Below are 11,227 nucleotides of genomic sequence, written 5' to 3'. Positions count from 1 at the left end.
CTAGCCGTGACATCATACACCGTTTTGGATGTACGGGTGTGGTCAGATGTAGAATGAAGCCATCACATACATGCAGCCCGCAACAGGGCGTGCTCACCTTGATATTCGAAAAATCATTTGGAAGTTCCGAAGGATGGGCTCAGCGCAGTGCTCATGGCGATCATCAAGGAACAAGTACTACAGCTTGTGTTATTTCCGAGAATTGATTTCAAAATCACACGGCGGAGATTCATTTCAAGCAACGATTCCGATTCATTCTATCACCACAATCCGCCGCCTGCATCAGGAACCCCCAACGGTGGGATGCAAGTTATCAGGTTTTGTCGTGTGATAAATATTAAACGGGCAACCGAGATGTAATCCATATGCCTCAGCCGCCGCATTTGAACATCCAATATTCTATCCAGTCGTCAGAATATGTAACAGCGATGTATGAACATCAAAGAACTCACACTACGGGCCATAAAACACGCCCTGAAGTCTTTCATGCAACTCGTTGCCCAGCGCCTGCTGAGCAAATTTCGCTCGGTCTGCTATCCACTCCCCACTTGTTTCAAAGCAAGCAGGGGGATAAACAACCGTTTCTTCACGAACCTGTCGATACCTCAGCACCTCACGCACAACGCGTCCATCTCCTTTCTCCACCACCAACTTCAACAGCTTCTTGGCTACATCCTCCTGCTCAGCCCCAACTTCCTCGGATCGAAGATCAGGCCAGATATTGCACGCCACGTGATGTACCGCAACAAGGCACAGGAATCCATCCACTGATCCTTGGAGAAGCGGACCGACGTATTTTCCGATCATTTCACCTTTCTCGACCGGGTACAAGAAATCTCTGAGATCCCCTGCGACGACCTGGTCCACAGGGGTACGTACAGTACGCAGCACATGCGCAAAGTCTGCCCATAGTATCCGACGATAGTCGATGGGATAGGTTAGCGCAAGAGGTGGAAGGAGAAGGGATGCAAAGATCGGGTGTGAGAAGGAGATAGCGTCGTATAGTGCCAGGAAGTCCGTGTAGAACTGGTAAAAAGGTGTGCCCGATCCGAGGAATGGCAGAGAGGCCTGCTCCAGGTCAATATCAGGCAATTTGGATGAGGGTGACGAAGTGGAGGTAGCACCGAGGGTAAAAGGTGCGAGGAGGTCAGACATTAATTTCGAAACAATGTGATCTCGGAACACTTCTTCTTCGTCTCCTGTTGCTGACGAGGGATATTCCTGCTGCTGGCCGTGTTCGAGCATGAACACTTTCATGCAAGCAAAAACCATCTCTGAGCGCTTCAGGGCGAATTGGCTTAAGTTATATCGCACTACAATTTCTTGCGTAGCTTTGGCAAGCAGCAGCGACGTGCGAACGATGTCAACTTCCGATGCGTCCCAAGAGGAAGGAAGTGCCTTAAAAACGGGCGAAGACCCGGACCGGAGAAGATGGTCAATTGGTGAGGTAAGCCACACACGAGGCAACGGAAGGCCAGTTAGGCGATGCTCATCGGGGACAGATGGTAAGGAGCTGGACGACGGAAGGCGAAGAGTTGTACACCGCATGATCGATTCCGGTGTGACGTCGCTGGGGGCAATGTATACCTCCCGGTTCGGGCGAATTGCGTAGTCCAGAAAAGGCTTGATCACGCTCCATCCGCCCTTCTCCCAAATGCTAGGGGGTGCCATTGCGCCGAGGAACTGTGGCGTGAGGATCGCTAAAATAGCCCCAAGGATCTGAAAAGCGTGCTCTTCTTCTCCAGGGAGCTGCCTTTCGAGAATTGCCACACCCTGTGCAACCCAGAGATCAGGTGAGGTCCCTGGAATATGTCGCGATAATCTATGGAAATACGCCAAAAATGTCGCCAGGTGCTTGCAGGCAGCTTGCTCAACACCTGTAACAAGCGACCAAAGGGAATGCGAGACGACAAAGGCACAGAAGGACGATAGCTCAGTGAAAGGAAGGTTAAACGGCGGGGGTACCAAGCGGTGCGGTATTGTTCGCGTCGGTGTTCGCGATAGCCGTGCATGCAAGCCAGAGACGGACCGCAGAGGAAAGCACGCGCGCATGCATGCCAATACGCTGCAGGCGCTGATATCGCTCTGGTAGTGGTGTGTCATGTATCTGTGCGAGTTCAGTGCGCAGAGCTTCTAGGGAAGCTGTTACTACGCTATGTTCAACTCCCTTGATAAAGCCGTCCTGGATTGTGTTGAGAGTCTCTGCACGCTCTCCCTCCCCTCCCCTGATGCCGTTGACCCGAGCACCCTCGAGCCATGCAGACGAAGCACTCCAGATGGCTGCCCATACTTCCGCTTCCCCTTCAGTTATTCCCTGGCGAAACTGAAGTACCTCGGCACCCCAGCCCCAGCTAGTCACCTGGCTCCACAAGATATCATGCGGTGGAGTCGTGTGATGGGGATCCGTGGCACAAACTATCCATGCTTCCACAAGTCCTGCCCATGCCACTTTCAGCGGTCTCGAGTTAGATGAGACGATATAGATGAACAAAGAAGCAAAATAGGAAGCGGCAGATGTCGCTATATGCGAATATAGACCGTAGGAGGCAAGAGTGGCGTATAGGCGGAGGGTTTCTATGAGAAGATTTGTGGCAAGAGACTCGGGGAAGGGCGAAGTAGGAGGCAGCATAGTAATAAAACGAAGAAGAGCATCGGCTGGCTCACATAGTGCCATAGCGTTGGTCCGAGAGGATGACGCAAGGACAATGAGGCACCGGAGAGCGACAGGGTTAGGCAGGGGTGTGTCTGATGGGGGTGGTATGGGCGTAAGAAGAAACGTCTGTATTAGGGCGGAGAGCAACCGAGGGGTCTTCACGATTGATTCAGCAATATTATTCGACTCCTGCGATAACTGATAGACAATGGACAGAAGTTGGGCCAGAGATTCGGGGGGTAAGGATGCTTGCGCGAAGAGTTCTGTGGCTTGGGTGAGGAAGTCGGGCACTTGCAAAACGGACATGATGGCAGGAGCGAGATCTAACTCGGCACGCTCAGCATCAAACAGGGCATTCCAGCCGACAATACACTCCCAGACAACCTCAATGGCCCGGACACCGACGCCACCTTTCTCGTTCATCGCGGAGAGTCCGGCAGTGAGAATACGTTTTCGTAGTTCCTCCTCCTTCCCCTGTAGCTCTGAAATCCTGTCTGCGTAGTGAGGGTCCCTCGCTTGCATGCCCAACCGGCGCGCGATTCCAATCAAGATATTAAGCATTGTGGTGCGTTGCGCGGGGACAGTGGAGCGAGACAGAAAAAATATATCATCAAGAGTGTACCCTGCGTGATCTCCATCCGCGTGATGGTGCAAACCCAGATGAGAAGGCAAAGTGGCGGAGATTTCTGCAGGTATGGGAGCACCCGTCAGATCGAAGCGGAGTAAAACGGGCTCCGAATTAGACGACGAAGATTTCATCCAAGACACTGATGGGTTGTCCGCAGGCACATTTGGGAAATATCGTCTCCGAATATATTCTGGAGTGCCTTCCTCAGGCTCTGATCTATCATTCGTAATCTTCTGTACAGGCCTGTCGTTACCCTTATGAGTTGTAGGAGAAAGGGGTCGCTTCCGCGGCAAACCATTCTCTTTAAAGGTGCCCAGAGAAACAATTGATGAGTCTGGAGCATCTGGAGGCGGAGGGAGCGCAAGGGCCTTTCGTTTGGGAGACACTGGGGCAGACTCATACACGTAGACATCAGCAGGCGTCAATGCCGCAAAGCGAAGTTGACGACCAGCTTTACTGGGCGACGAAGGTCTAGTACTGCTTTTCACCAGGATTGGGGGAGCTAAGATGTAGCTTTCGTGTTAAAATACCCATCAGACCCGGGGAGCGACGTGCCTCTTTTCCCGAAATCTTCCAGGCTCTTGACCCTTGAAAGGTTGCGTCTGATAGCAAGACCAGGTAGTGAAGAAACGATCGGTATTTCGCGGGAAACCTCTGGAGCCTGCTCATTTTGTACAAGTATACCTTCAGCTATAGCGGGAGCCTTCGTTGTCTTTCTTGATCTTGCAGCGCGTACACGCTCCAGAAGGTCTCCTGCACCACTTCCCAGTTGCTCTAAAACCTCGCGCCTCTCTGTTTCTCGCTCCTCTTCAGTCATATTGGCCACTCTGCGCTCGTTCTCTTCACTAATCTGTTGACGTATAGCATCATCAGCGGTGTGTGAATCTACCTCAAGGTCTCGAGATTGAGGTTGTCCGACGGGACCCGCAGGTATTACGAGGGGTACAGTTGTGGGCCTGACATTGCTACTGCCCCTTTCCTCTTCTTTGGCACGAGCAAATGCGCTCTTTGACCTGTGTTGAACAGCTGGAAACCCTGAGCCAGGAGTTTTTGCGAATCTTGGAGAGGGTAGGCTTTGGGCTGTAGATGTCTTGCGCTCAAATACAGAGCCAATCAGGGAGCGTTCAGCGGAAGACATTCGCAGTTGCAAAACGCAAGGAGGTCATAAGTAGAAGGAGTGTACTGCCAGTTCATCAGGCTTGGTGGGCAAAGGGACAAAAATTTCCAAAGTATGCAGTTACGTAATAATAGTATGTTATTTAGCTAAACTTTCGACTTATTGCCTTATCAAGTTACCAACTTCAATCGATATCTGTGAAGTGAGTACTGCGGCCAAGAGCCCTGATCCTGGACCATGTCATGCGCATCTGTATGTGGTGGGGCATTTGAAAGTATTCCAATCATGTACGGTGACTTCTGTATTTCTCCGCAAATTTGACGGTGCCTCGAATCTTAGTGATCTGGAGGATGCATTTAGCGAAGATGAAGCTCTACGACGTGCCCTGGCACAACAAATTCGAATCGCATGCATGGATGTTGGATTCTTTTATGGTACGCCCAGCCTGGTATCTGTCCGTCTCGCATTTTATGACGTGAACTCCAGTCAAGAACCATGGCATAGCACAGCATTGTCTTGACGAAGTCCTTAGAGTGAACAAGGAGTACTACTCGTTTCCAGCTGAGGAAAAGATGAAAGTGTGTCTATCCAAATGCTGCAGTTGACTGACAGCATGAAACATCCACGACTAGCTTCACCATAAGACTGCACTAAATTTCAAAGGCTATAGCCCTCCATTGGAAGCAAACATCCAACCAGGCAACAAAGGTGACTTACATGAAGGTTTCCGCATTGGCTGGGAAGAAAAATCTGGGGATCCAATGGTTCAAAACGCTTCTCGCGATGGAGTGATGTCAGGTGCAAATGTCTGGCCGGATAGACCTGAAGATTTTAGAACCGCTTGCATGGACTATTAGTCGAGTTGATGATCGCTTTTCGAGACATCGGAAACTCACGATGCAGTCTACAGTCACGCTGCCCTTGCCGTCGGAAAGAAGCTGTTTTGCCTCTTCGCGCTGGCGCTCGACCTACCCGAAACGTACTTCGACAACAAGGTTGGTCTCTGCGTGGCCGGGTACGGTGTCTAGCACAGGTCATAGTTTATTTGAATAGACCGTGCATTCGGCCGCTACCATGCGTACCCTCCACTATCCGCCTCAGCCAGATGCTGCAGATGATAAAATACTGGGAATCGGAGCTCATACTGAGTGAGTCATTTCGAAGCCATCCTGTCGATGCATGATCTTGATGCCATTCGGGTTTAACAGTTTTGTGGTGAGTTCAAATGTCTGAGTTCGTTATATACTGAACCATGGGCAGTGTTTCACGATTCTCTGGCAACAAACAGGCCTTGAGGCTCTCCAAGTTTTGAACTCTCATGAACAATGGATCAACGTACCACCACTGCCAGGAACCCTCGTTATCAAGTACGGATATTTCGCGTGCTTCCTACTTTATTTTCTAGATTCGGTTACTAACACTAGACTATCAGTCTTGGAGATCAGTTTGCGCGTTGGACAAGTGCGTACTAGTAGACCCCACTGTCCTAAGTGATTTACACGGGGTGCTGATCACGTTGTACAGACAACATTTTCAAGTCTACCGTGCATCGAGCCGCCAACAAGAACATTATTGATCGGTATTCCATCGCACTATTCTTCGGCACTGACTACGAGGTTAACATTGAGGCCAGTCAACTGAATATTGTTTTACGCTATCTGATGGGTCTCATTCGACAAATCACAGCCAATCTATACCTGCGTGACAGCTGAAAGACCAGCAATATATCAGGCCATCACCGCTGGAGAGTATGTGAAGCAACGATTGAAAGCCATGTATAATAAGTAAATTGTAGTTGCTACTTTGGGAGCATTTCGGATACAGGTTTCGGCGAATATGATGTACAAACTTTATCTTATTTCGTTCGGAACAACGTGGAGAAACACTTCTATCTTCTTCCTTCCCGCCTTCTTCATCAACAATCATGTCTTTAACAGAGTCGGCGTCCGTTATCGATGGTGCTTTTCAAGATATACCAATCATGTCTGTTTACTGGTCAAATTCATTTGCCAAGAACGACTCTGTTGACTTCACCGCAGCGATCTTTCTCGTGCAACGAGTCCAGATGAGAACGAGAGGAAAGGCCTTGCGTATCAGATACGCGATGCATGTATGAATGTAGGGTTTTTCTATGGTAAGCCTTCTGTAGACGCATAGAAACAACACTTCTGCGACGTCATGTCACTTTACATTTACTGGCAGTCAAGAACCATGGGATACCACCGGAATATATAGCTAATATCCTTGAAGTCAACAAGGAATACTTCAAGCTTCCAACTGAGGAAAAGCTTAAGGTGTCGATCATGAAGCTTTCATCTCTTCAGAATTACTAATCGACAGTGTTCTTGTATAGCTCAACCACAAGACTGTCGCCAACTTCAAAGGATACACACCACTACTCGATGCCAACATTGAACCTGGGAACAGAGGCGACCTGCACGAAGCGTTCCAAATTGGCTGGGAGGAGCTCGAGGCAAAGGCCCATGACGAGAAGCGCGCAAATGATGGTGCCATGGCGGGCGCTAATGTATGGCCCGAGCGTCCCGAAGGGTATAGAGAAGGCATGTTGAAATACTAGTGGGTACTTCCGCCTTGATGGGTGATATATCAACTTATAGCTTCGTTAGCCATGCCGCAGTAGCTGTTGGAAAGATACTTTTCCCATTGTTCGCACTATCTTTGGATTTGCCAGAGAGATATTTTGACGACAAGGTGCAGTGCCGTTGCAATGAATGTTATGAGATCTTCGGACTTTGATTAAATGTTTTGCAGACGAAGAACTCGGCCGCCATTATGAACATGTTACACTACCCCCCACAAACAGGTCCTGCGGATGATCGTATCGTCGGCATTGGTGCCCACACGGAGTGTGTGATTCATTGCTGACTTCCTTCTTTTACCATATTGATGCCTTGTAAACATTTAGCTTTGAGGTGCGATTCAATTACCTCGGAACTCCGTCATGATTCGCATCAATTGTGTTGCAGTGTTTCACGATACTCTGGCAACAGCCAGGAATCCAAGCGCTGCAAATTCTGAATTCCCAGAAGCAGTGGATTGAAGCCCCACCCGTTGATGGAACGCTGGTTATTAAGTGATCAGACCTGCTCCTAACTCGGTTTCAATGGCTGATTGTCTTGTACAAGCCTGGGTGACCAGTTCGCTAGGTGGACAAGTACGTTTTTCGCACCATGCTATGACTTCATCTCAGCGTTCAATTTTTAGATGATATTTTCAAGTCTACGGTCCACAGGGCTGTCAATAGGAATGGCATTGACCGATATTCTATTCCCTTATTCTTCGGCACCGATTACGATGTTAACATCGAGGTTCGTGCTTGTTTATTGTCTGGATACTCGACAGTTGAGACAGTTGAGCAGCCTATTGCAAGTTGTGTATCTGCCGAGCGACCCGCGAGGTATGGACCCGTATCAGCCGGCGAGTATGTCAATCGACGCTTGAAGGAAATGTATTACTAGACGACCTGAGCTTGTAACTTTATCAATGGTTTCATTATTTGGTCTCGGGTTAGGCTCAATGAGATTTAATTAGGCGGGACCTCTCATGGCAGAGATCGTACGTGACGTGTCTCCCGTGATGGACTGCAAGTGCACTTAGACTAACAGTCCCTCAATGTCTCGGAAATACAAGCACTATAGTTAGATCGCGCTGGGCAACATGAACACGACGCGTAACAGAACTCATATAGCTCAAGAAAGTCCAAGATGTAAAAGCCTATTTCGCCACTGACATTAATTTACAGCTTCGCTGTTTTTGCGAATAAGACCTAAAGCTGTCAACCATGCTGCATCACGCCGCAGCCGGGTGAGTCGCCTGCCATCCACCCTGTAGAAAGAATACATGTTCAGAAAATTACCCAAATCAAGGATACGCTTAGGCTTACGCTAAAGACACCGTCGTGGTGCTGCCAGTCGCATATGTAGACAGGACGACCCTTGTCCTGTCTGTGTTCAGCAACAGCAGTCGACACCAGAGAGATTTCTATGGGAGTAACATTGCGAGAAGTGGTTTGGTGGCTTGGTATCTGGGGGGCCTCTGTGCCTCCCTCAGCCCTGGCAAGCTCTGAGCCAGTAGCATCCACAATCTTTCCAAAGAGCTCTCCCTTGATGTGAGCGAGTGTCTGGTCGAATGTAGCCACCATTTTGCTGTCAGCGTTCGATTTCATGATACTCTCGATCAATGCGGGAGGGATGGGAATAATGCCGTGGATTACAGTTCCCGCTTCACGACGCAGAATACACGCTTTACAAGGGGAATGGTCTGGTCGTGCAAAGACTGTGACGGTGCCTACGATCTGCGGAGCCGAATGATCGTTTCCTTTATGGTGGAGCTGGAATGAGTAGGAGCTATTGAAAGCATGCTCCAGAAGTTTCACATGCACAGCAAATGTGCGATATTCAGGAATAACGGTATGGTCGACTGGCACAGCAGGATGGTCCTTGTCTGGAACAGGAAGTTGTGTCCAAGCGGGCGCTGTCACCTGTTGCACCGTGGTTTGTGGATCAAACCCGTAGTGGGCCGCAACCTTCTTGCGCGCCAAGGCACGCTCGTCGGCTGACATAGCAGCTCGATTAACTTCAATGCCTGCAAACTCGGGATACGAATAATCTGACCGAGGTGAGCTTGTGTCATCCTAGACAAGATTGCTACGTACACTTGGGGTACGCGTCTGCATGCAAAAATCGAGCTTGAGAAGAGGTCCAGTAGTCTCCTTGTTCCGTTCGGAATGGTTGGAGTGGCCCGTCTGGAAGGAGTTGTGCGTTGTAAACTTCCGCATATGTACCGAGTTGCTATAAGACAACTACTGAGTACTTGCATCAGGACATCGTCCAACCCAATACCTGTGTCCAAGGGTATGATTGCCCTTTGATTTTATACCCGCTTTCCATCCAGTACTCGGTATAGCACCACTCCCATAGCGCCACTTTGGGAATTCAGTCACAAGAAAACACCCTTGAACCAAATCGCACATACACAGTCTGTCCACATTGGAATGGTGAACTGGAGAGGGACAAAGCCATGTAAGTCATGCATGTAAGTAACTTGCGCCCAATTACGCACGGAAAAATAAAGGATCGAAGCCGGCCTATTTGAAGAGAGCTCAACATCGTTATGGTGGGTCAGAGCGTTACTCACAACGTCCGGGGCACTCTGTAAGTATGTTTAACGAAGATAAACAGTTCCGTTCAGATACAGGAATTTACAACTAACCATGTGTCCGGTTCCACCCTAAGTCATTGCTGGAGTAAGCATATTTCAAAGGTTGAAACAAATGTATGTCACCTACAACCAATATATGAACAGCATCGTGCACACCTTCAAGCGACCCAGAGTTGTAATCATCCATTTCTCTCTTCGACTCCGTAGTATGATTGGAAAATTCGTCCCAGCTATCAAGATGTCAGTCAGTACATAAGACTAGCAAAAGTTAAGACATACGCTAATGCAGAATCCTCGTCATCATTTACTGCAAAGAGCTGAGCGACTTTGCTTCTTAGATCCTTTGCCCCCGCTTTGAACGCCCTTACAAAGTTCAAATCAGTTCCCGCATCGCGCGATATCATGTCTCGATCGATACTTACTTTTGTAACTGGTCTATGTTGCTGCCTTCAGGGTTCGCGGTACTAGCAGCATGGCGGTATGTCCTGTGCCACTTGGAGAAGTATGCCACTTGTCCCGTCTGTTGACCACATTTTTGAGCAAGTTCCGCGATATGGAAAGGCAAAAGTATCATACACTGAGCGTCTCGTCGGAAAAGTCGGATGGGATCCCATCGACGAACGAGAAAAATGAGAGTGGATTATCAACAATTTGTTTTTGACCTCCAGCAGCCACGATTTCCACTTTGTTTTCGTACAAAACAGGAGGAAGGCCATTCTCGGAAACATCCTTCTCGGCCCAATCCCAGTATCTGCGTGGAATATAATCGTCTGAATAAGTTAGAAATGATTTAGTACGCACGGAAAGCGCAGTTCCTTGGCAGCCTTGAGCCACACTCCACATTCATGCGGGTTTTTAGCTTCAATATCGTGGGCCAATTGATCAGCGATGTTTCCGATGGATTGCTGCAATACCATCGAGCAACGTGTCAGTAACGATCATTTGTTGAGCATACCTCAAGAAGCATGACGTATGGGCGGTGCCAAGTGGGAAAAAAAACGGAGCCATGGCTAAACAAAGGTTTCAAAATCGGCAGAGCGAGGGGGAGCATACTAGCTTACTTGCAATAACCTGTCACAGGCAGCATTGTCAGGCTGCGGCAAACTACAATGGAAATGACCAAATACCTCCGAATCTGGCGGGAACGGGATTGGTATCTTTCTTGTCAGTAGCACTATAGTCAGTTGAGGTGTCCTTGTTGCGGTCGCCTGCCCATTCAATGAAGGGCCTTCCGTGAATCGACGCAATTTCCATGAAGGTGCCTGCAGGCTCTTCCATGACTTGGGGAGCATCGGGACGCTGCTGAATTGCGGCAAAGGCGAGGATGAACAATGCAAATTGGTAAGGGTGGTCCTTCTCCAATGTCTCGATAGGCAAGCGATCAAATACGCCTCCAGTGCCCTTGCGACCAATCACGGGATAGTGGTATTCGACAGAGTTCATTATTGAAGTAGGTCAGAGAGCAGCAAGATATTAGAATTGACCTGGCGTTCCATCATCTCGTAGTAAGAGTCATATTTAAATGCCCACTACAGGCACATAAATAGAGCCCACTTACGTGGAGCGGTCAGTCAGATACTGCGGTTATGACTGGAGATGTCTACTTGCGGGAATTGTTAAGGCATGGTTGATTGAGAGCTGGCTGGAT

The 11,227-nt window shown here is 49.0% G+C and overlaps 4 protein-coding genes across 4 annotated transcripts; 2 read left to right on the top strand and 2 right to left on the bottom strand.

The window, feature by feature from the left end:
• Nucleotides 1-228: 228 nt before the first annotated feature.
• DFJ58DRAFT_820580 (uncharacterized protein) lies at nucleotides 229-4,502 on the bottom strand. Its single transcript, XM_041391973.1, has 4 exons — nucleotides 3,837-4,502; nucleotides 1,955-3,783; nucleotides 453-1,932; nucleotides 229-399 (listed from the first exon to the last, which is right to left on the bottom strand). The coding sequence occupies exons 1-3, from the start codon at nucleotides 4,417-4,419 to the stop codon at nucleotides 454-456; spliced, it is 3,891 nt and encodes a 1,296-aa protein (XP_041236524.1). The 5' UTR covers nucleotides 4,420-4,502; the 3' UTR covers nucleotides 229-399; nucleotide 453.
• Nucleotides 4,503-4,544: 42 nt separating this feature from the next.
• On the top strand, nucleotides 4,545-6,262 carry DFJ58DRAFT_917883 (2OG-Fe(II) oxygenase). Its single transcript, XM_041395554.1, has 11 exons — nucleotides 4,545-4,685; nucleotides 4,738-4,832; nucleotides 4,885-4,976; nucleotides 5,031-5,254; nucleotides 5,309-5,393; nucleotides 5,452-5,546; nucleotides 5,607-5,613; nucleotides 5,659-5,765; nucleotides 5,831-5,859; nucleotides 5,923-6,026; nucleotides 6,085-6,262. Exons 1-11 carry the CDS (start codon nucleotides 4,636-4,638, stop codon nucleotides 6,184-6,186), a joined length of 990 nt encoding a protein of 329 aa, XP_041236523.1. The 5' UTR covers nucleotides 4,545-4,635; the 3' UTR covers nucleotides 6,187-6,262.
• DFJ58DRAFT_820548 (uncharacterized protein) lies at nucleotides 6,263-8,016 on the top strand. The gene is made up of 11 exons (XM_041391972.1): nucleotides 6,263-6,381; nucleotides 6,438-6,532; nucleotides 6,601-6,692; nucleotides 6,752-6,975; nucleotides 7,026-7,110; nucleotides 7,171-7,265; nucleotides 7,325-7,331; nucleotides 7,386-7,492; nucleotides 7,545-7,573; nucleotides 7,624-7,727; nucleotides 7,779-8,016. Exons 1-11 carry the CDS (start codon nucleotides 6,323-6,325, stop codon nucleotides 7,875-7,877), a joined length of 996 nt encoding a protein of 331 aa, XP_041236522.1. The 5' UTR covers nucleotides 6,263-6,322; the 3' UTR covers nucleotides 7,878-8,016.
• Nucleotides 8,017-8,037: 21 nt separating this feature from the next.
• DFJ58DRAFT_908599 (common central domain of tyrosinase-domain-containing protein) lies at nucleotides 8,038-11,022 on the bottom strand (the record flags this gene model as incomplete). The annotated part of the gene is made up of 16 exons (XM_041395116.1): nucleotides 8,038-8,244; nucleotides 8,303-8,857; nucleotides 8,900-9,027; nucleotides 9,074-9,209; nucleotides 9,261-9,343; nucleotides 9,394-9,420; nucleotides 9,481-9,505; nucleotides 9,556-9,570; nucleotides 9,631-9,648; nucleotides 9,707-9,809; nucleotides 9,859-9,942; nucleotides 10,002-10,099; nucleotides 10,156-10,330; nucleotides 10,381-10,484; nucleotides 10,535-10,589; nucleotides 10,700-11,022. 16 exons carry the CDS (start codon nucleotides 11,020-11,022, stop codon nucleotides 8,209-8,211), a joined length of 1,965 nt encoding a protein of 654 aa, XP_041236521.1. The 3' UTR covers nucleotides 8,038-8,208.
• Nucleotides 11,023-11,227: the final 205 nt, after the last annotated feature.

The sequence above is a fragment of the Suillus subalutaceus genome, assembly GCF_016647625.1.
Source record: "Suillus subalutaceus strain FC151 chromosome Unknown DFJ58scaffold_217, whole genome shotgun sequence".
Taxonomy (NCBI): Eukaryota; Fungi; Basidiomycota; class Agaricomycetes; order Boletales; family Suillaceae; genus Suillus; species Suillus subalutaceus.
The sequence above is the reverse complement of the archived record's forward strand: the minus strand, read 5'-3'. Positions and strand labels throughout refer to the sequence as shown.